This window comes from Pocillopora damicornis, chromosome 12, assembly GCF_964200805.1.
Source record: "Pocillopora damicornis chromosome 12, jaPocDami1.2, whole genome shotgun sequence".
NCBI lineage: Eukaryota > Metazoa > Cnidaria > Anthozoa > Scleractinia > Pocilloporidae > Pocillopora > Pocillopora damicornis.
In genome coordinates this window covers 4,985,853-5,009,781 of record NC_142681.1, presented here as the reverse complement: position 1 = coordinate 5,009,781, position 23,929 = coordinate 4,985,853, and the positions used below count along the sequence as shown (strand labels likewise).

Genomic DNA, 23,929 nt, shown 5'->3' with positions numbered 1-23,929 from the left:
AGTGTAGAATAAAGTTGACTTTAATATTGCCTGCCAACGTGGTGCAAAATTTGATTGTATAAAAATATATCACTTTTAACACTGCCACTTGCTTTAGGTGACTTAACAGTTGGCTGCCTTATCTCGTTTCCGAGCTGGAATCCAAGTATAGCTCTTCCAGGAGAGAGGCACTGTACTCAAGAATAGAGAACAGTGCCTTAGAGCCAAGATTTATTCATCCGGCACACCAACAATATTAAGGAGTTGGCACCTCTTCCTCTCTCGAATACGCTGAGGCACTAGACAAATTTCTGAAAATTTCCACACAAATGAAAGTAGTCAGTCAAGGTCCACAAACGTTATACCTCTGTATTTCTTCATAGGACTACATGGTGCTACTACCAGAGGAATATTACAAACCGAAGAACTTCGAAGTTAACGTCTTTAGTCCTTGTAAACTTAGAGGGGACGATAGCCATTGCTCTCACTTAGCCTTCCCCAGCCTCAAACAAGACGGGTTTGTGACTATCCAAGCAGAGGACAGTTCGGTTGTTGGTGGCGTACGAAGAAACCGACGAGTAACGGATATTCCCTTCCATGGGCTTATTCTGACTGACTCTAGGGTGAGTTCATAACCGTCATGGTTCCAAGATGTTTGAGTGTTTCAAATATCAGGCATACAGACTCAGGTTTTCTGGGCTCTGTGACAGGAAAGAGTCTTTCCAATAGATTTATTTGTAAATATGACTTTTCTGTCATCGTCAGAATGAAATGTCCTTCAGTTTACCGTCTAAAATGCAAGGTCAGTTTGTCCTGTTGGCCAGCTATTTCCACGATTCTGATAAAGAAGGAGTCTCAGCTCTGGTTGTTAAAACTGGCTCTGAAATCTTAAGAGCGCAAATGAGCATTCTCTCCTGCAGGTAAGATGCAGTAATGTAATTCTCGATTTCTTTCTTTTCGCCACTTTTTCATTGTTTTCCCAGTGAGCAACTATCTCACTTCAAGTTCCATTCAAAAGCAGCAAGGTTCTTAGCCCTCTATGACCTGATTATTGTTGAGTGTGAAACTTGCCTCCTGCGAACCATTTGCGCCAATTTAGAAGTTAGACTCTTTGACTGTTAGAGCGGTCAAAGTATAGATTTTCCTTACAAGTTAAGTACACTTTCAGGCATACAAGGAAGGGGAGGTACGAAATTTATCAACTCAGGGATATTTTCGTGATACGAAATCAATTCTTAGAAATAACCTATTCAAACAAGACCCGAGAAGCGTTCTCTATCGGAACTTGAGGTATTTCTAAGCCATAGCGAAATCGAGCGAGGTGATCATGTTAGAGAATGTGCAACATCAAAGGGGGCGTTTTCTCTTTCCGTTTTTTTTTTTTATTTATTTGCAGATATCGTTTTGGCTGTCGACAAGTAGCTATCGACAAGAACCATGATGTTGCTATATTCACAGCAAGTCAAAGGGAAGAAACCACCGTCAGTATGACAACCTCGTTAACAATCGCTTTGGTGAGTTTGCTGAGACCATCTGTGGCTCTCAAACAAAGTGGAGTTCCGCTGTGTTTACTTGACGAACAGTCCGTCATACGTGAGTCCGCTAGGCATAGTAGTGGAAGTGATTAATATTAGGACAAGTCCTGTCACTCTCGAAATTTCGTCCGTTGAAACATGATTCAGACCTTACAAATTTTTTCATTGTACAGTGAATGGTTTGACTTTTTGCAATAGTTAAGGAATGTGGGCGTCTCATCACTAGAGTGTTCCTCAGTTAACACTTTTACACCCCATATCTCATTAGTAATGAGATGTGGTCCTTACCGTATGCCATACAATTATAATGATGTCAGTTCAGAGCGATTGGCATTAGATCAACTAATCCCATTAATATTTTCCTTTATTCCAATCACTTGTTAGAGTCCGAACTAACCACCTGCTAGGTTCAGGAACAACGAATGACTGGGCCAAGAGTAAGATTCGTAGAGACATAGATATAGATAATTGACTGACTGTTTTCCTTTAGGACTTCATTACTGCTGTTCCTCTCGCCAAATGGACCCAGAAGCTCTTGTTACCAGCAACACAGTGCATCAGTAACGGTTTCTCGTGTGTACAGTCAACGTATTTTACTCCGAAAGATGCCGTTAAGGTAGAGGCTGAAGACAGGTTGAACGGTGGCGATAAAGCCCCTTACTACATCATGGATAGGAGGGCGAGACTGAAGCACCTGAAAGTGGGCGAGGTAATGCTTTCAATAGAGAGATAATGAAGAGGTTTTACACTGGACTGCGACATAATATCTTTACTGTGGAATAAGGTAGTATCTAAATGTTAAAGTGAAAAGATTCAGAGCTGTTTCTTTCTTAAAAAATTTTGAAAAAGAAGCAAATATGATGAATGATGTAAGGTTTTCAGATCGAAGCACATCCAGACGCATAAGTTTTTTTTACGCAGCCGAGGGGAGATTCTTAGCTGAAGGGCAAGTTGGCTACTAATCCGAATCGAAGCGTGTCTTCAAAGACATTAAGAGTAAACTCGGAGAAAGTAAGGATGAGAGGCCCTCGCTGTGGCGGCTCTGTCGCTAACTAAGCTATTATTCCTTTAAAATTTCAAAGCGGCAGTCTTTATCTTACGCGTTAGGCAATAATTCTGCCATTTATGCAGGTTACACAGGCATTGAGGGTTCAGATCTGATCAGATCCTGTCGACATTTTGGTAAAGAAGTGGTCATGTCAGTGAAATGATGAATCTGTTTTGAACGTCATGAACTCATTTCTGCTTTTAGAAAACTCTTCACATCAATGGAAGAGCGCGAACTGGTCGCTATTACGTCATTGTGCATTTCTACCAGCCGAACTTCCTCTCCTTCCTGGGAAAAGTTGTCGTCAGTGGACAGAACGCTGCGTCCACGCTGCTGACGTTCAGCTACTGCCCTCACGTATCGGGCTGCAGAGCCATAGGTACCTCACAGTACAGGGAGGGTATGCGTGAATCTATCTACATTGGGCGACAGAATGACATACTTGTCAGTATAGCTATTCCTGAGGACAAAGGTGTATGGATTGTAAGTAGTCACATGTGACTCGTCTTCTTTCTTGTCCGACAAATTCACAGCCTGTAGTGTTATTGTTTTTGAGCGAATTTATGTAACTCTGAACAGTTGCCACTCACTAGTTGCTACTTAGAGTGCATTTTGATTGAGTGTTGCAAAATCAAAACCAAAGTTATTAAAACAGCCAATCAGAGCGGAGGAAAACATCTTAAAGAGCCAATGGGAATTCAAAGTGAAAACAAGCAAACTGCTCGTAGCGCGGGAAAACGCGTGTGACTTAGTCCAGATTGGTTTTGGTTTTGATTCTGATTGGTTGACAAAGTGGTGGAAGTTTTTAGTCTCTTCACTTAACGAAGTGAAACGAAGCTAAAGCAATCCTCGATAACTTTCGACAATTAGATGAAATGCACATTAGTCTAGCTTTCGTGCGACTAAAGCGCTCAATCTTATTGTCCGCTTCCGCTTTATAGAGGTTCTCGCTACGCACAGGCTCATTTTGAGGTTAATATGGACCGAAACTTTTAGTAAAAGGCTATTGTCCACTTATTACTAGTTTTGATTAAGTCCGGGTGAAGTAAGTGATAGGGAGAGTCAGGTGCCCGTCCCTTTATGAATAAGGAGAATGACCCTTAGAAAAACTCGTAAGCGACTCTTTCAATTTTTAGTTCATGCAATTGAAGCAGAGTGCTTACAACTTTAAGCCTTATGTATAGCGGACATACTATTATGAACGACTTCTTAAGAAAAGGCTGATTTTTACCTTTTTTTCGTTCAGGATTACGTGTTATTGGTTCCAATCTCGTCCTTCTCACCATCCCTTCTGGATATAAAACCCATCGATATCACGCAAGATTTTATACAGGATTGTGGACAACGCAGCTTTTTCTTGAAAGAATCTACCTCGCAATTCTGCCTTCGCTTTGCATTTATCCTCACAACTCGATTCAACAGCGGTGCATTATCATGCAACTGCGACAGCCTGGGAGCTACAAAAACGAGCTGTGAGCCATTCGGCGGACAGTGTGTGTGCCGACCTAACGTGATTGGTCGAGCATGCGACAAATGTAAAAGCGGTTATAGCGGGTTTCCTTACTGCAAGAGATGAAAGAAATATCAAGCGATCGACAAACAAATCGAGTTATATTTCCAGTAGCTAGTCATACCCATTATTCTCACGGCTTTGGCGTATTATCATTAAAAGAGAGAATCGTACTAAGAAATCGAGCTTCCCCTATGGACCTTAGTCCCGAGAGAACCCCTGTAAAGTTCTTTTTTTAGGAATGAAGTCCATATGAGCAGTCAGTCTATACGTCTAATCTTCTCTTGAGCATGCGCACCACTTTTGATATAGCGTATCAATTTCACAACGAAAGGCCACTTCGCATACAAAACTTTAGGGCTGGCTCTTGAATCATCGTGCTCAAACAAAATTGCATTGAAATATAATGTTCTTCATTTGTATATGTATAGCGATATCTTCCCGTTTGGGGTCTATCTTTGGAGAGTTTAATATATATCAATTTTTTAAAAGAAATAAAAAAGCTTTTCTAGGGTAATGTTAATAGAAATATTATTTCAACTGACACGTCATGTAACTGATTCTGATGCCTTTTAAAAGACTTGTCATGGGGACTGGGAAGTCTGTAACTCGACCACCCTACGCCCTGATTAGTAAAGAATTGCGAGGTTGAGAATTAACTCTCTCCGATTACAACAAAATATTCATAAAGTCGATTCCCTTGTGCTTGTGATTTATAAACATTCTCATTTTCTTCTGAAATCCACCGTGGAGGGTAAGAAAACGAAGAGCAGTCGCATTTCATTTTTTCAAACTAGTGTTCAAGACTCATTTATGACAAGAACACGAAAACATTTATTGATGTTTCATGAACCTAGAGGTCTTCAATTCTTCCATTGTGACTCTAACCGAAGCTTAAGACATTGATATAAACAAAAGCTATGAGAGCTTAATCTAACTGAAACGGAATTAAAGACTAAAGACAAAACACAAAACTTGTTCCGACGTACCATCAAATAGATGGGCTTGTAAAGACTGCCGTTAAAAACATCACTATGGCACTCAGCTAAAGGTTGGTTTTGAGTGGTTCAGTTTGTTGTATATTAAATACAACTGTGTCCAGCGTAAACACCGAATGAATTTAGACTAAAAAATCGTCAAATGAGCACATCTATATTGTTGAGTGGTCGGACTCCTCACTAACACCATGACTTCTCCTCTGTCACTTGTAGAAGATATCAAATTTACAAGACCCGGTAGAGCACAAAATCCCATCCCAAACCCACATCCACGGGCGAGGGAGAAATGTCCGGATGAAACAAATCCCACGATTTCTCTCTTGCATAAGTTCCTCAAAGACTTCCCAGACGTGCGAGCCAGCACACCTTTGTGCAGAGGTTCCACGGGGCTGGACGTGTCTTTACATTTCGTGAATCCTGTAATATCCTCAGAAAAAGGAATCGCTAAGGTGGAGTTGGGTGTGGGAACGTTTCGACCGACCATCCGCACAAGCACGCATACCAGAGAATTGGCATCTTCTTTCACGATGGCAGACAAATCATTATTCATCGGCAAAGGCGCTTTAGTTGTTGTGACAAAATCCTTGAGGCCTTCACCTTTGGTCTGTTTTGTTTTGCCGCGCAAAACAAAGTTCCGCAAAGCAGCCAGTTTAGAGCGAGATCGCAACACGTAAAAGGGCTTGCAAAAAGAGACGTCGTTTGAAGACGACTCGACTTTTATGGTGTTACTTTCGATATTTCTATCAACGGTCTTTGTGGATTCAACTGCTTTACCACCAGAATCAGGCTCAGACAAACTCCAGTCCTCGACAAGTTCTTTCCAAGGTGGACAAAAGGGCGACTTGATACCTAATTTGTCGTAATTAGGTCTTTTCGCTGGCGGGTATCGGCCGTACTGGGCCTCGCCGTCCGCTTTCAGGTTTTCATTGTACGCTTGTCCTGAGGGAGTGTCAGGGAAATCATTTGGAAAGAACGGCACTCCTTGCTCAAGGGCTAACGTTTGACTCTCCCGGAGGCCCCCAGTTCTCGCACCCCTGTAGACAAATGCCATCCAGAATGCCATGGCCCATCCACAGGGAAGGATAATGTCCCAGCCACTCCCGTATCCAGCACCATCTCTACAGTCACCTGAAAGATGCATGGGACATTGCGTTAAGATTTAAGGCATTAGAATACGAAAATTTTAGCTTAGAGTACTCGTGTTGTTCTTATACCTATATTTCAACCTTAACGTTCTAAGTTGAAGGTAAAAATCACAGCGTTGACACAAATAATTAAAATGGAACATTAAAAAACACGTTTTAGTGATTTATTCAAATGCAGTCGTTTCTATCCTATTCCAACAAAGCCGATCCGTATCCTGTTTGGGGTTTTGGAGTGTTGCTCTTATTGTGATAATATAAATCATGCATATCTCTTTTTTCTTGACAGAGGAAGTCACCAGCACCAGTGGACTACCCAAACTTTCCTTCTATTCTTAGCGACACTCTTGACTCTTAGAGCTCTACTAATTTTATTTTATTTTTGTGATCAATTTAACAACTACTTCCTTGTCCCTGATATTGGCCAAATCCTGTTAACTAATTGCTTTCACCCTTTTCATCCTACCATCAGGATGTATTTTCTCCATTGATAATGTTCTCTATACATTTCCTACGGTACTGACGAAGATAATTTGTTTAAGAATCAAGAGTTTATTTTCTTAGTGATTATTCCTTTATTCTCCTGACCTTCATATTTGATTCAGGAGTGAGATTTTAGGGAGAAATTAGACACTAGTCACTCTTAGGCAACTTACATGTATGTATTAAAGAGAGCCTAACCTGGACTTCCTGGTTGCTGTATGAGAAGCAAAGGAATGTGGGAAATCTCATCTGGTTTCAAGTCCAGCTGGGAGCCTGGAACTAGGAGCGCAGATCTCTTTCGGTTCAAATCCTGCTCAGACAATTTTGTTTCTTTCACTTCACGACAAACTGCCTCCTCCCAGATGTGCGAGCCTGCAACATCAGTTGGCCAGTTGGCCATGAGATCTTCAAAAGATGGCTGCTTGCTCGTACTTTTATCTACTTTGCTCATCATCTCACTAGGTGCAGATGCTATTTCAGCACAATAGTCTGAATCTTCTGTGAATGAAGAATGCCAGTTAAAAACTCTGTGGAAAATATGTAACATATTGAAGAGAATTTTAAGGGATCTGTGCATATAGGTACCTGAATTAGAATATTAAGCTATAAATTATTTTAATCTTAGTTGAAAATTTACAATGATTTTCTTTGCATACTATTCACTTCTATGCACTAATATACTTAAAACAAATGTAACATTTTGAACTAATTAAAAACCTCTCACAGGTCCTAAATCCTTTAACCCTTTAACTCCCATGAGTGACCAGGACAGAATTTCTCCTTACAATATCAATATAATATCAACCAGATGATATTGTACAAGTGATGAGAATAAAGAAAAATATCAATTTGGGGATAATTAGTTGATCCAATACTAAATTCTCTGAACAAACATTGTAAGAATTGTATGGTTTTAAGTAAGGAGAATTTTAAATTTGATCTAGGAGTTAAAGAGTTAAAGAAAGATGTTTTTCGCGTGGGACAAAGAAAAAATTCTGAGTCCTTATGAGGAATCAAACCTCAGACCTTTGGATTCCACGCTCCTATGCTTTAGTGTAAACCATGTAACAGTAAGATATTACCAGAATCATTATCCTCAGTAGCCTGCATGATGTTTTTTTTCTTTCCAGGAAGGTAAAGGCGTGGATCATGAACAGTCAAACCAATGACACACCCAGAAGGAAGGACTGAGGGTGAAGACACCTTCCTTAATTTCTCCCATAATAAACTTTGAGCTGTTGAATCACTTGGGTTATTTTGTATCTGCTCCCACCATTTTGAAGTCCTCTTATGATCACCCTTGTCTTTGATAAATGTTGCATTATTTTGTGAATTCTTGTTGCTTTTACTTTCACAATGTTTTTGAGATGTTCCAGAAGATAACTTTAGAGTGTTTGTCAGAAGAGCATGTGATTCTGGTCCTGTAAGACGTAACCGTAGTAAATCATATCGACGAGAAATAACCCTTAACTTTGGGTGCTCAAAACCATTCACAAAATTACAGCTTTGAGTTTCTTGATCAGGATTGTCATCTTTATCAGGAAAACATCTTCCTTTTTCAACTGAAGTTCTTCCAACAGACTTACAAGCTTCACTTATTGCCTCAAAAACTGAGCTGAAACTCGCAGGATGACACCAGACCCACAACTGACTCGTATTTTCATTCATAGGCATTTCATCACTTGCCTCCATGCTGTGGTTGTTTGTTACATTATCACTATCAACAATTTCCTTGATCAGTTCATCATTTTCTCTGTGTTGCATATTCTCAGTGATTGTTGTGGTGTCTGCTGTTTTCATTTGCCTCCAAAGAAAAGATACAGGACAAATTGCTCCTTGAGGGAACTGGTCCAGTTTGTACAACATCAGATGACCTTCACGCTTGCCTGTCAAGTAATATTTGGCAGCAAAGGTCAGACCTGGAGAAAGGAAGATTGAATTTACAATTAAGAGCAATTTTTTTCTTGTTTTTCATTGATACCATAATTATTGTCAGTTGTTTCATGGAGAAAAACAATTAAATCAATACACTGGTTTATACCTCACAAGACACCATACATGAAAGTGGAAATGTGATCATCGCAGTAAATTTTCCAATTTAAGCAATTGGAAAGAAGAAGCCTGAAAAAAATCAGGGCTTCAACGGGATTCGAACCCGTGACCTCCGCGATACCGGTGCGATGCTCTACCAACTGAGCTATGAAGCCACACATTGGGAGCGAGGTCAATTTATTGAGTTCATATCTTCCCGTGCAGTGAAATAATGTGGAGTTTATATGAAATAATTCATATTTGTACTGCGGTTGTAGATGAAAGTGGAAATGTGATCATCGCAGTAAATTTTCCAATTTAAGCAATTGGAAAGAAGAAGCCTGAAAAAAATCAGGGCTTCAACGGGATTCGAACCCGTGACCTCCGCGATACCGGTGCGATGCTCTACCAACTGAGCTATGAAGCCACACATTGGGAGCAAGGTCAATTTATTGAGTTCATATCTTCCCGTGCAGTGAAATAATGTGGAGTTTATATGAAATAATTCATATTTGTACTGCGGTTGTAGATGAAAGTGGAAATGTGACCATCGCAGTAAATTTTCCAATTTAAGCAATTGGAAAGAAGAAGCCTGAAAAAAAATCAGGGCTTCAATGGGATTCGAACCCGTAACCTCCGCGATACCGGTGCGATGCAGAGGTCACAGGTTCGAATCCCGTTGAAGCCCTGATTTTTTTTCAGGCTTCTTCTTTCCAATTGCTTAAATTGGAAAATTTACTGCGATGATCACATTTCCACTTTCATCTACAACTGCAGTACAAATATGAATTATTTCATATAAACTCCACAAGACACCATACACTTTCACTCAACTCCCGTTGAGATAGACACCTACCAACCATTATACTCCTAAGATCTGTAGACCAACCATGACTGGCAAATAGCTTATTTATTTTTCTGCTGGTTTTTTGTATCTATTTTACTATACCTGCTCAGAAACATTCTAAATGTATTCAATATACAAACCTGCTTCTTGACTTGTCAAGTGATTCATTGCCTTGATAATCTGGTGCTGGACACCAACTACTTCAATGCATCCATAATAAGACAAATCCTACCAAACACATGAAGGAAATGTTCATTTTATATATTTGTAGTAAACCAAACATGCACTGGCTTACTTAGCTGACACAGTTATGTCTTTTTTTTTAATTTGTTTGTATTTTTAAGGTGGTGAAGGAAAAACATTCCAGTCAAGAGTTTAAAACCTGCAATGAACTGCTAATCCTTCCTAAGGAAATTAAACTGTTTCAAGTCTGATAACTGTACTGAAGCTGTGGTAAATTCTGACATGCATGCCACCATGCTTATAGAGACTAAAAAATTAATGTTTGACTCTTTAACTTCCAAGATCCTAAAATATCAATATTCCTTTTTGTACTAGGTCTAATTTTAGTTCTGACAATTTAGTCTTATTTTAAACAATAGCCCCATTGTTGATATTTTACTTCTTTGTTATCACCTTTTGTTCTAAAACATACTCATAGGGTTGAAATAGAGTTAAAAGGGTCAAGACTTCATTCATCCAAAGATGTGTTTACCTGTAAGATGCAGTTGTTCTTAGTAGCTCTATAACTTGCTCTGTAGCCTTTATCATTGGGATGATCAGCAAGCCTGTAACCCCAAGTATCAATCATTTTCATGCGCTTTGCATGCCAGATGTGTGTTTCAAGCCAGACATGCTTACGCTGCCGACGAGTGTATTCTTCAAGCAGGTTTTTGGGCCGACGGCGATGATACCTACTCTTTTTCTTTTGCCCCTCAGGTTTACTGCTTGAGTTATGCATCTAGGGATCAAGGTGATTATCAGTTTCTTCTAAATATACATATTTAAAAGACTAGTAATTTGGTCCTCCTGAGGATCCCAATTTGCTGTGGGTATTTAATTTCCAAAAACACAAAAAAGAATGAAATAATTCATTTGTTAATCAATGGAAATAATAGGTAATTTGTAGAAATCTTTTAACTTATTTTTCATCTTTCTCCATAGGTTGTTTGGATATTCTGCACTCCTTCCTTCTCCTTTTTGCTGTATCTCCTCCCCATGAAGGAAGGAAGGAAGGAAGGAGTAAAACCCACTAATTCCCATACCTTCCTCTCATGCCTTCCTCACCTTAGCCCCCAGTCTTCCCTCCTTTGTTCCTCACTACCATCTCCTACTCACCCTTTCACTTCCTTTCCCTCTCATTCCTAGCTCTTTCCTCATGGGCTCATATTTCCTGTGCTATCTCACTCCACCCTTTCAATCATTCCTACCCCCTCCCTTATTTGTTAATTATTCCTTGAGGTATCCCCCTTCCTTTAACACAGCTCTATGACCAGTTGACCACTCCTGGAACCCTACCCCTGGTGTATACAGACTCAATTTTAAATGTTTAACCCCATGTAGCTCCTGCTCAGACACTCATGGATATTGGTAAAAAATAAATGGAAACGTGCCTGCAAAGATTTCCACTGAATCCTAGAGAAGCTGAATCTTATGCCTTACATTTGAGGCTGCATTCACGACCACACAATATTTCAGTCACAAAATTCAAACACAACCTTTCATCGAGATCTATGGTCGGGTAATTCCTGATGAAAAAACAAAACAAAACAAAAAAAAAAAGCCCATGCAGCATTGCAGACTTCCTTGTTTTGAACACCACGTGCACAAACACCAGCATTTCTAAAGCTCAATGCTAAATATAAGGCGACATTGCCCTTTCGTTCCTACCTCATACAAAGCACGTTGCCGGAGACGAGCAGGCACTCTTTTGACGTTGTGGCTCATCGCTCTCCTCCTCATGTGGTTTGGTAGGGTTTGAAACACACGCTTCCCTTTAGATTTGTCAGCTTCTGTGATAGCTGCTACCATGTTCTTGATTTCCAATGCGCGAGCTTCAGCGAATTGTTCTACGTTAATTGATCTCGGAGCTTGAGAGTTTACCGCAGGTGTTGACGATGAAGTTGGTGCAAAACCTGGAATACTACTGTTTCGTTTTCTTTTCCGACTTATTCGCTCTTTCTCTGTGCTATTTCGTGCATTCGAGGACGCCATGTTGGTTTCTGAATCTGCCAGTAATTAGGTTTGCGGTTTTGTTTGTGATACTGTGCGTTAATGTCATCAAATGTGAGGACACTTTGCGCAGTGATAAAACTTGAGTCACTCCTCTTGCAGCTTCAGCACATGTTGCGGTTTTCGTTGAATGTTTACATTCTTCCTTAACACTTATCGCTTGTTTCTTCTTTTGTCCGGCTTCTTCATCTTATCCTGTGTTGGTTCCAATGAGATGTCGCTCGTGGCACCCATAATAGTCCAAGCAACCGCCAAACATACGGCTTCGGTGAGTAGCTATAGCAAGCTCTTTACCATCTCATTTATTTTTCCAGCCATATTAAGGCGTATTTTAAAAGCTAATTTATAATCTTCCTGAGCACGTACGAGGGAATGTTTCAGGTTTTTGCTAGTTCACCTAAACTGTCGTTTAAAGGCTAAAATGATAGTCAAGAAATTCGAGGAGTCAAAATCCAAATTTGTTTTAATGTGAAATCTCCTTATCGTTGTAATTTAACGAAGCCCTTCGCAGCTGAGGACTTGAAACACATGATTCATTTCTACAGAATTTTGAACACTTGCTTCTCTCTAAATTGGAAGAATTGAGATTTGTAAAGATGTTGTTTGGGTGCATTATGAGCGAAAGAAAGTTTCGTGAGGAGGGACGAATCAAAGTTCATACGGCTCAGAATGTGTTTGAGATGTTGTTTACTAATCGAGATAATCAAAGTTAAGTGCCGGCTGAATATGCAAGGGTTTTTTCCGCCTTGTCCAGCTGTTCCATAATTCATTCTTTTGTTTCTACCAGTTTTTTTTTCTTTAATGGTTCGTTTTTCAACAAACAAGGAAAAATTGATATAATTTTCTCATACGAGCACTCTCTACATACATGTATTGGAGCCCTAAGGACAAACTAAGATGTGTGAAAAAAATTGTCATTATAAACAAGATCGGTTCAGATCCCTAAAACACAATATGTATTTTCTCAGCTATGCAAAATAAACAGGTCCTATAAACCATCCAATGTATCCTAGATTAATGTAGATTATGCCTTCATTTGAATGACAACAGAGTATGTTTCAAACATCTCTTATTGCAAAGCTTCTTCACCCATAAAAACCAACCATAGGCTATTTTTTGTGACAATATGAATATGAAATCACAGTGTACTTTGGTATTGATAGTTGATTATTGGAAATGGCTGCCACATTAAATGATTTATTTTCAAGGATGCTAGTACCTGAACTTGTGGTTGGCAAGAGTTATTTCAGATGAGTTTTCTAAATGTATACACTTTCCTTCAATGTTTCTTTATCCCTTTAAAAACAAAATGCAAGTCAAACTACAAGTAGTTTTTCATCATTTTGACCCAAAATTCATGTTTAGACCAGAACATAATGCAAAAGCAAAATAGAAATCAAACAACATGTAGTTTTAAATCATATCGTCCAAAAACTTATGCATGGACTACAACATAATGTACACATTGGATGGTATGGTATGTTGGCTAAGACAGGTGCATTTGACTTTGTAAATGTACATGTATGAATATACTCAAGCTTTTTAATGGACAGGAATAATGTTTTAACTCAGAATTTGGACTGGGGGAATGGCTAGAGATATTTCAATAGAATTATATAGGGTTGAAATTCCAGTATTAAAAAATGCATGTCCATTGTAACAACTGGCTACAAATTGGAATATGTTAGTAGGAACTTAATTTGAAAGTTTATTAAGACATTGATGAGTACTTTTAGAGCAGTGGTGTTTATGAGGGACTGTGGAGAGGGCTTCATCCACATAGCTCATTTTTTTTCTGAACTTCTTGTGTTGGTACAATTTGAATCTTTAAAATTAACGAAGACGCTCCTTAAATGAACGAGGTGTGTAGAAGGTTGGTTTTGCAAAGCTTTTGTGTCTGTGTTTGTTGACTAAAGGTAAACCTGACTCAATGATTTCTCAAACTGCCTCAAATGTCTAATGGGACTGTCAACTATATTTACAAGAATGTAGACCTGTAGCTTGTGGAAAATTGCTTATTGGAGACATCATGTAGAAATATTTACTTATCTAAGCTAATTCAATCAGACTCAGAAAGAAGAAAATTGCACTTGTCGTTTCTCTACAGTTATTCAGTATAGTAGTCAGAATGTCAGGATCCACATCTTTGTGACTAAATTGTGAGACAAAAGATTAACTCAGCTGTCATTTTAAACTATGATGACAAACACCTTTCATGAGATATTCAGTAGTTTCAGACAATGATTTAAAATGTTGTTTTGATGAGAAATTGAAATAGTCTCAATTTTCGATCTTGAGAATAAAGGCCTTGAAATTGACAACAACGAAAAATGAAATGAAAACAATACACAGCAACATTGCCTGTTCCATGATGTGCTTAGAATGCCGTTTAAGCAATTTAATCATCTGTATGATTGGTAAACATATTGTACAACCAATTGTACGGATTAATAATATTTTCATCCATTCAAATGGCTTGCCTGTCCATTCAAATGGCTTGCCTGTCCATTCAAAATTTTTACTCATCCATTCAAATGGCTAAGCAAACTGTTCAAATAATTTATTCACCTGTTTGAATGGTTTGCCCGTCTGTTCGAAATTTTTACTCATCTGTTCGAATGGCTGACCAAACCGTTCAAATAATTCATCTGTTTGAACGGTTAGGCAAACTGCTCAAACACTTCAAGGACTGCTTGTTAACCAATCGTCATCCATGCGTTTTTGCCATTTGAACAGTTTTCCATTAGTGTCTGTTTTGCCTTAAAGGGTCACATTTCTCCTTAACCCAGATGTTCAAAGGTGCATATGGGTGCATATGTAGCCAACATTACCAACCCAGGGTCAAATTTTAATAAAAGTAAATCTTTATTCCTTTGTTCAAAAGACTCTTTCTGTTATTTCCCTTCAGAGCATCCAATTATAAAATTGAAGGCAAAAAGAATTCTGCTGAATTTTCTTTGTGACCTTTCAGATCTGATAACAAATTTTAAACTAAACCTTGGTTTCTTTTCAGTTGATATTTCTTCATGGGCTTGGAGACACTGGGTAAGACAAATGTTGATGTTCTGAGACTGTTTCTATTTTATGGTTAAATGTGATTATTGAAGAAATGTATACAAGCTTCATGTGTTATAGTGCATTGATTTTAGGCAGGTGAGGGGATGCTTTTATGTGTTTAGCATCTTGTTTTCCTGCCCAGACTATAAATCAGTTCAAGCTAAACACTCTTTTGTGATCTTTCAACTTGTTGATACTCTGTGAGTCAGATAAAAAATAAAACAAATATTTGCCGCTTATAATGGCCAATATTATCAGTTTAGGAAGGTCTCTAAAAGTGTTAAATGCACCCAGCTTCATGACTGTACAGTATTTATCTACCTTCTATTTGTTTGGAGTGATGAACCTTAATCTGAGGTGTACATTTTGTACTTCTCCTTTATTTCTCTGTAATGGAGAATCCATTTCAATTAACTAGCTTTTATGAAATACATGTACTTGCTCCTTGTACTTTCAGTAGGCATCAAGCCATTAATTTAAGTTTATGAAAGCAAGTGTAAATAGTAGCATAATTATGTTGAATATGGAGTGAAGAAAAAAATTTCTAGCAACTTGGGCAGACTTTCAAGCATTTAGTTTTGGACAGAAGTGCTAAATGAAGCCAAGCTTACTAAAAATGTTTCTTTGGTTGCATGATTATGACTAGGGTACATGTGGTTATGGATAGAACAAGTGATAATTATTTTAAGACTTTTTTCCTCCTGTTAGACTTGGCTGGAGTGCTGGTTTTGAGGAAATAAGAGCACCTCATGTGAAATACATTTGCCCCAATGCGTAAGTTCAAGCCATAATAAATCATGATGCTCTTGAAACCATGCTTTGCATGTTTTGTCCATGCTGTTTGTCTTCATGGTCAATTGCTTCACTTTTCAAGAATCTATATAGGATCTTTGATATTGTAGTAGAGATGCATTTCAGGCTGCTTTCATTCTTTTCACAAACTCCCCTAGGAAATGTGTGCAGTGTTTCTGTGGGTTCAAAAGTTCATGTTCCATTGCTTTTGGTGGATTTTGGTACATTTTCTGTGTCCCTGCTCTCATATGGCCATTGCAATAAAAATTGATGCCAGCATGAAATTAAATTACAAGGGTACAAGAGTCTCTCTGTTGAATATCCAAATTCCTGAATAGCACATTGTCACTAGGTGTATCACTTGTTCTTCAGTTGCTTGCTTAAAGAAGCACACTCAAATGTCCTGTTTTGTTATTTTCCAGTCCTGTCAATCCTGTGACATTGAATGGAGGGTTCCGAATGCCTTCATGGTAAGTCTCCTGTGTAATTGTGGTCATTAGTTCCAAATTGTAGGATGAAAAGCGATGACTCTTGCCTTTGCTTGTGTAGCTATCCTTGTTTTCAAGATATTTGAATGTCATGTCAGGTACATGACATGTCAATGGCTTTGCTACTCTATTATGAAACCATGTAATTACTGGAATTACAACTAATCCTTACCAATCATTGTTGACAACAGCAAAAAGATGTGTTGAAAATAGAGTGTAGAACATGACTAGCTATCACCAGCTAATCTTCCAAGAACTGTAGATGTTTGTGGAACTGAAGTAAATTTGGATAATTTGTTTGAGAGTGAAGGACTATTAACTGATTCACTTCAAAGCAAGTCAATTTGTGAGAATGAAATGATAAATAATAGTGAATGCACAGGGTTTTTGATATCATTTTCTTCATACTGCATCAGTTGTATCTTTAAACCCACAAAAAGATCAAAATATATATACTCCCTCCTGCTTTAAAATGAAAGAGACACGTCCGCTTTTCAGTACCCTAAAAACATTAAAGTATACTGCCCCAGTAACTCCAAATGGAAACAAACAAATTGTAGTACAAAATATGCTAAAGTTTATTTCACACATTCATGAGAACCACTCCAACAACCCCATAAAATTAATAGTTCATCTGGTAATAGCCTTTGGTGTGACTTTTTGTTTCCTTTTGGTTAAGTGTCATCACCCTAGCACTTGGGGCTGTTCATAATTAAAAGCTATCTCAGCCTGAAACTTTTGTCAACCAAGAAAAAGAAAACATAAGAAGACAGCCTGTTTGGCAAAAGACTTACCCCACCACAACACTTAACCTGCAAAACAAAATTTAATATAGTCAATACTAAAAAAAAAATTGAAAATAGTGTCTAGTAATAAGTATTGAAATGGTAGCTGATTTTATATATGGCACTACCTCCCCCCACCCTGCCCCAAGGGTCTTCACACTAGTACATAACAAAATTTGTTTATTTATTTAATACTGTTTTCAGCTCTGTATATATATGTGAGAAACTTGCATCTGTGGCATACCAGGATAAAAAAACAGTTACAGGATAAACCAATAATTGCATTAAAGAAAACTTAGGCAAATGCTAGCACAAAAAGCAAAATTTATTTCCAACAGAAAGCCTGGGTGAACACATATATGCATCTAGTTAATTATCAATCCACAGTTCTTTTGTTTTATTGCTGTGTGTTATTTTTATGTTTTGTCTAACAATTTATGGCCATCATTTTGGGAATATTTAACTACACATGTATGCTTCCAATTGATAATTAGATAATATTTTATGTAGGCTGTGTTGTCAGGTTTATATACTTCATGATTATATACTTCAATCTCTTATAGGTTTGATATTAGGTCATTAAGTTTCTCTGGAAGTGAAGATGAAGAAGGTATTAAAACTGCTGCTGAAAGAAGTGAGTGCATAATCATTTCTCATAGGGGGCTACAATGATATGAAAATTTTTCTTTAAATTGTGGTTCTATTAACTAAAGATGCATAGTGCATGTGTTGATGGTAATTAGATAAATTTATTTACATGTTTGATTTGTTTTTTTTCCCTCGATCCTTTGTTCTAGATACATTACCATAATACTTAAACAAATGAAAACTGACATAGTTTGAAACCAGTTTTACCACAAACCCTTTTGAAATTGTACATTTGTTGCACTATGAACAAGTTATGTTGGAGTGCTGTACACTGTGTGAGGGTTGTGTTGGCTCAACATTTTGATCTCAACATGTATGATGTTATATCAATGAGGAATTTTTTTTTCTTTATTCCAGTCAAATCAATTATTGATGAGGAGATTAAAAGTGGGATACCATCAGATCGCATTGTTTTAGGTAATTTACGTACATTATCTACACATATATTTACAAGCACACGTTCTGTATACTCTATTTCGCATAACCTGAGGGTTTTGCATTATGAGTTAGAAGAAAATTATGGTAAGTTATTACACGAAGCTGGGTACTTTTGATCACAGGATATGCCACTTGAGTCTTGACTGTGTTATAATTATACTACGTTTCTTATTCTCTTAGTGAATTGGTATCAGGGATTGAAGATCAAGAAACAATTCACACTTAATTTACTGTTATTTTGTAGACCACTCTTAATTTGTTGCCTTGCCTTCCAGGTGGTTTTTCACAGGGTGGTGCTCTTGCGCTATATACAGCTCTTACCATGGAGAAACCTTTAGCTGGTATCTTGGCCCTAAGCTCATGGCTGCCTCTTCATAAGACCTTTCCAGAGGTAGAGTGATGTAGAGTAATTTTAGACCATGGTAGCTAAACACTCAATACCTTTGATTTTCCTGATCAGAATATGTCTATCATTAGTATAAACCACACAGGTGAATAATGCTTTTCCCACAAGTTGTACAAATGTATTATATGAAAATTGTCTTAACTTTGCAAATCTCATTGAAACTATATGCTTAAGTATGAATAAAATGTAGAGTGACCTTTGTTCCTCAGTTTTAGTTCAATTTAGTTTGTCAGGATACTTGTGTTTGTTAGGTAGAAAAGTTATTAATTTGAAGAGTTCCCTGAAAAAGCTGTTGGTCATCTGTCAGCCAACTGTTTTCAGACAACCATTTCCCATGTTGAATTTTTTTTCAACTACTGAAAGTATGCAAAGTGTACACCTCTCTGGACTTGGCAATGCTTGAGAGTCTGTTTCTAATATATGATGAAATGTGTTTTTTTCCATGGGCTGTTGTTGAACATGACTGATAAGCTCACTTACTGTTTGTAGTACATTATCTTTAAGTTATGTATTGTTGAATTGATCTGTTGGTAGCATGTTGGGTGCTTGTCAGGAGCCTGTCTGCCAAAGTCTTATGAGCAATTGGCCAACAATCAGTTGGGGGAGCTCTGTTTCAAAATTACCAAAAAAAAATATGAACCACATTTACTTTTTAGCTCTACTAAAAAGTAACATAGTTTCATGTTGCACATCTTATGTATCTAAATTCCTGTTTGAAATATTTTGCAATATATTTGTTATCAGTTATTTGAAAATTGAAATTATGTCATGAGTGTCTCTCTGTTAATTTACTTACAACATGTACCTTGTTATGGTCAATTTCTGAAGAAACTGATTTTGTCTAAATGTAGGTTCTTAAAGAAAATAAAGACATCCCAATACTTCAGTGTCATGGTAAGTTGTCATTACTGGTGGGTACTTTTCTTAATCGTTTAACTCCCAGATCAAATTTGTAATTCTCCTTATTGTCCACCTTACAATTCTTATAATGTTAGTTCAGAGAATTTATTATTGGATCAACTAATTATCCCCAAATTGATATTTTTCTTAATTCTCATCACTTATCTGGTTGATGTTGCATTGATATTGTAAGGAGAAATTCTGTCTTGGTCACTCATGAGAGTCAAAGGGTTTAATTAGTAGCTTCTGGTTGTAACTAATGTACCAAGGAAGTTTTGCTCAAATTTTGGAAACTTCATTTACTACCTTTACCTATTGATAGGCTAATTTAGGACTGAAAAAAAAGAGAGATTTATCTGCTGAAGTTTTTTCTTTTACACCTATTTATATTCTAAAGGGTAAAAAATAGGATAGTACATTTATATTCTAACAATTTAACGGTATGATATGATAGTGTGATTTATTTCATATCTAATGTGATTTACATATAAAAAAAGCCCATGAAAAAATTTCTATGAAATACACAACCAAACAATCTGAAAAACAAAGGACTATGAAAGTACATTGTTCATCCAATCAGACACATGCAGAAAGCTGCCAAATTGTAGAAAAAAATTTAACTTTCAAATTGACACTCTTAATCCCCAGCAGTATCAACAACAATCTTCATTCAATTAATTTATTCTTGTCTCACTTGTAACTTTGTTCCAACCAATAGCATAGCTCCATTTTCTGCATGTAAACACACACACACACGCACAGCCCACAATTCCTTCATTCCCTCTGACAAAGGGCTGATGTTGTGAAACTCTTTACAGTGTCTGATTTATGATAGCAACACAATATATAATTCCAGATTATCTTGTTAAAAAATATATAGTTGTCAGCAGAGACTAAATATCTTTCCATGTTGTGAATTTGATGGTTTTCATAATAAAATTTGCTCTTGCACTGAAATAGCCTCCAGTCTTTGAAATTTGTTGGTCAGTATGAATAAATCTTAGTATGTATGAAACAAAATCATTATACCATGAAAAGAGTGTAAACTTTTAATTCATTTGTTGCAATGCATTAAAAAACACGCTCATTTGCTCTGCTCACTTGATTGTTGTTGTTGTTGTTGTTTTTTTTATGTGTGTCACAACTTGTGAGTAAAAATCCTTTGTGGGCACTGTCCATGGAATAATCTCTATTTCTCTCCTGCAGGAACGGCTGACCCAATTGTAGCTTATGCTTTTGGACAAAAGACAAATGAAGTTTTACATAAACTTTGTTCAAAACATGAGTTTAAATCATACTCTGGATTACCTCACAGCTCAAGTCCACAGGTGAGGAAAAATGAATAAGAGATAGTTATTGCTTTTATTTTTTTGCTCATCAAGTGGGTGTAATTCATACTGGAAATGGTTTCACAGCTGCTAAATGGTCACATGATGTCCTAACCTTTTCTCTCCCTAGATCAAATATCACCTTTCCAAAAGGCCAGTTATGCTCTCTTATGATTTTAGATCTGGCCCCGATTGTTTGAAGGTTGGATAGTGTTATCTACTGAATAAAACTCTATACAGTGGATAATGCTACACGTTTTGCTATTGCTTATCTGCCAGATAGTGATTTATCCATTTGATAGCTTTATCTGCCCTTTATACAACTGGACCCTGATAATTTGGTATTAAATTGAACAAAATCCTTTAGTTGCTATTATTGTAATTATTATTTTTTTGTGCTTCTCATTGTATTTCTACTTGAAGATGCATTTATTGTTGAGATAAATTTATTTTGGTGCTCCTTCTTTGTTAAGTAAAAAGTTTTTTGGCTTTCTTTTCAGGAAATGAAAGATGTAAGAGAGTGGATTTCTAAAGTCTTACCCTAGAAAATTTGACTAATTTGGATTGATACTTACCTCTCCATTTTACAACTTGCATGTATATGTACAATTTACTTATACATGTATACACACACATACACACATATATATTTAAATAAATACTTCTATTATGTATGTATGTATGTCTGTATGTATGTTTGTGAAATAACAAAATACTTCTTCCTCAGGATTTATAGCATGTTCTAAAATTCAGCAGGTCCAGTCAATCTTTGCCTTTTTAACTAGTAATGCATTATTTTCTAGCTGTTACAAATTAAAGTAATTGTTCATTTTGGGTATGTTCATCCCATGTGGAGAGAGGATAGACAAAGAATTCCTCTTTTAATCGTCCACTTTAATGTGATATTTTACATGGCCTGCCTGTGATAAAAACAGGTAGTTATTAAATGTCCTTAATCCTGGGGTCAGTGGTACGATTTGAAAACAACTCCCAGCTTGTTTTTAAAATGCAAAGTGATGTGTTCATTTGGGGAATGTTTGCTTCACTTCATCTTTACATCACAAGTTGTTTTATATTTGTTTCCTCACAACACTGAACTTTGCTTGTATGTGCCCCTTTCCCTTCGAATCAAAACAAATTGTAGCACCTTTCTCCTCTCTTTCTTTAAAGAGGTCCCCCTCATTTTTCCCTCTTGTGTGCAGTGGCTACCGTTACCTGCTCCACTGAAATGAAAAATTAAGATACTCGTATCCTGTCTTTCCTCAAATGTTTTCCCGGCCTTGTGCCTGCAAACTTGCATAATTGAGGAATTTTTTTAGTAAGCTGTAATTGTAAATTATAGAAACATAAACTTGTAACTAGAAGTGATACTTTTTATGAAGTGAGAATGACAACACAGTTGCTTAGGAAAAATTTCTTCAAATTGTGTCATTAGCTACAATCAGTGATTTATAATAAATGAAGTGTTGTTCCCTTCTGTAACTGTTGTATATACGGGATGTTAGAGGTCATCCATGCATTAAATTCACATATAGCTGCACAAGCAATCAATTTGTTCGTCTGTTTGCCCTCAATCTGCATTTATATTTTAATCATTTGGTTTTTGTGGATTAATCTACTCATGATGATTATGTATCAACCCAATTCATCAGACTGTATGCAGTGAATCATTCTTTCACCCAATCTATTAATTAATCAATCAGTTTTATTTATACCATACTTAATCTACAAAGTAAGCAAGCTATCAGTGTTTCTTGCCATCATTCTGCAGTGTATGGATTCAACATGTTGATTCAACTTAAATGGTTAATTTATTAAGTCAGTCAATCCATCCACCAATCAAACTTTGCATGATACTTCCACTGACTCTACTGATTAATAAATCAGTGACAGTTGTACCGTACTTCATCTATCAAGCAAGCAAGCTATCAATCTTTGTTGCCATCATTCTACAGTGTATATAAATAACATGTAGAATCACCCTAAATAATTTATTTATTAAGTCAGTCAATTCATCCAACAATCAAACTTTGCATGATTCTTTAACTGGCTCTACTGATCTGATTAAATAATTGACGATAGTTATACCATACTTCATGTATCAAGCAAGCAAGCTATCAATCTTTGTTGCCATCATTCTACAGTGTATAGAAATAACATATAGAATCACCTTAAATCATTCATTTGTTAAGTCAGTCAATTCATCCATCAATCAAACTTTGCGTGGTACTTTCTCTGGCTCTACTGATTGAACACTTAATGATAGTTATACCATACTTCATGTATCAAGCAAGCAAGCTATCAATCTTTGTTGCCATCATTCTACAGTGTATAGAAATAACATGTAGAATTACCTTAAATCATTCATTTGTTAAGTCAGTCAATTCATCCATCAATCAAACTTTGCAGGATACTTTCACTGACTCTACTGAATAATCAATCAGTGATAGTTGTACCATACTTCATCTGTCAAGCAAGCTATCAATCTTTGTTGCCATCATTCTACAGTGTATAGAATTAACATGTAGAATCACCTTAAATCATTTATTTAATAAGTCAGTCAATCCATCCATCAATCAAACTTTGCGTGATACTTTCACTGACCCTACTGAATAACCAATCAGTGATGGTTGTACCGTACTTCATGTATCAAGCAAGCAAGCTATCAATCTTTTTTCGCCATCGTTCTACGGTATATAGAATTGACATGTAGAATCACCTTAAATCATTCATTTATTAAGTCAGTCAATCCATCTATCAATCAAACTATGCGTGATACTTTCACTGACTATTGATTATCCAATGAGTGATAGTTGTACCATACTTCATCTACCAAACGATGAAGCAAGCAATCAAAGTCTTTCTGTTAATCCATGTATCATTAATTTTTTTCATACCAGGTAAATCCACTCGATCGTTAATTCATCAATTCAGAAAATCAAACTTTTCATGATATATTAATTTAATCATCAATTAGTCAGTTAACGTTGTACCTTACTTCATCTATCAACCAATTAAGCAAGCAATCAATCTTTCTGTTGATTTTGGTATGAGTCGTGTGGTTTTGTTTGAAATCCACTTATTATCATTGATTCGTCGATTCAGACAATTAAACCTTGCATGATACTCTCACTCATTCAATAAGTGATAGTTATACCATACTTCATTAACCAAACAATCAAGCAGACAGCAGCGGCGGATCCAGATCTTGAGCCAAGGGAGAAGGGCCCGGTTTTTTGCCAGCTTTTCTTCCTTCTACGATTTTTTTTCACCCATAATAAG

The 23,929-nt window shown here is 36.9% G+C and overlaps 3 protein-coding genes across 5 annotated transcripts in view; 2 read left to right on the top strand and 1 right to left on the bottom strand.

Annotated features, from left to right (window-relative positions):
• Nucleotides 1-4,589, top strand: part of LOC113673376 (uncharacterized) — a 34,692-nt gene extending 30,103 nt beyond the window's left edge. For both annotated transcript variants that reach the window (XM_089188750.1, XM_089188749.1), the window contains exons 30-35: nt 363-602; nt 745-899; nt 1,376-1,493; nt 2,005-2,223; nt 2,767-3,045; nt 3,809-4,589. In XM_089188750.1, the coding sequence (XP_089044876.1) occupies nt 363-602; nt 745-899; nt 1,376-1,493; nt 2,005-2,223; nt 2,767-3,045; nt 3,809-4,138 (1,341 nt within the window). In that variant the 3' untranslated portion in view covers nt 4,139-4,589. The remainder of the gene's footprint in view (nt 1-362; nt 603-744; nt 900-1,375; nt 1,494-2,004; nt 2,224-2,766; nt 3,046-3,808) is intronic.
• Nucleotides 4,590-4,882: 293 nt separating this feature from the next.
• On the bottom strand, nt 4,883-11,806 carry LOC113673377 (ribonucleases P/MRP protein subunit POP1). Of its 2 annotated transcripts, none has more exons than XM_027189778.2 (6): nt 11,464-11,806; nt 10,289-10,534; nt 9,714-9,801; nt 7,778-8,614; nt 6,894-7,193; nt 4,883-6,198 (listed from the first exon to the last, which is right to left on the bottom strand). In XM_027189778.2, exons 1-6 carry the CDS (start codon nt 11,785-11,787, stop codon nt 5,198-5,200), a joined length of 2,796 nt encoding a protein of 931 aa, XP_027045579.2. In that variant the 5' UTR covers nt 11,788-11,806; the 3' UTR covers nt 4,883-5,197. The 2 variants fall into 2 exon arrangements, with proteins under 2 accessions (XP_027045579.2, XP_027045580.2); XM_027189779.2 differs by having other exon boundaries at nt 6,894-7,190; nt 11,464-11,791.
• Nucleotides 11,793-22,194, top strand: LOC113673378 (acyl-protein thioesterase 1). The gene is made up of 10 exons (XM_027189780.2): nt 11,793-12,073; nt 14,819-14,850; nt 15,571-15,636; nt 16,077-16,124; nt 17,491-17,561; nt 17,933-17,992; nt 18,289-18,404; nt 19,271-19,313; nt 20,526-20,647; nt 21,148-22,194. Exons 1-10 carry the CDS (start codon nt 11,936-11,938, stop codon nt 21,190-21,192), a joined length of 741 nt encoding a protein of 246 aa, XP_027045581.2. The 5' UTR covers nt 11,793-11,935; the 3' UTR covers nt 21,193-22,194.
• Nucleotides 22,195-23,929: the final 1,735 nt, after the last annotated feature.

Excerpts from the sequence above, each read along its gene's own strand:
- LOC113673377 (XM_027189778.2), bottom strand. The coding sequence starts at position 11,787 with ATGGCGTCCTCGAATGCACGAAATAGCACAGAGAAAGAGCGAATAAGT. Across the intron at positions 7,194-7,777 it reads TACTGAGGATAATGATTCTG|AAGATTCAGACTATTGTGCT; the intron begins GTAATATCTTAC and ends CTTCATTCACAG. Across the intron at positions 6,199-6,893 it reads ACAGCAACCAGGAAGTCCAG|GTGACTGTAGAGATGGTGCT; the intron begins GTTAGGCTCTCT and ends TGCATCTTTCAG.
- LOC113673378 (XM_027189780.2), top strand. The coding sequence starts at position 11,936 with ATGTTTACATTCTTCCTTAACACTTATCGCTTGTTTCTTCTTTTGTCC. Across the intron at positions 12,074-14,818 it reads CCGCCAAACATACGGCTTCG|TTGATATTTCTTCATGGGCT; the intron begins GTGAGTAGCTAT and ends GTTTCTTTTCAG. Across the intron at positions 19,314-20,525 it reads CCCAATACTTCAGTGTCATG|GAACGGCTGACCCAATTGTA; the intron begins GTAAGTTGTCAT and ends TCTCTCCTGCAG.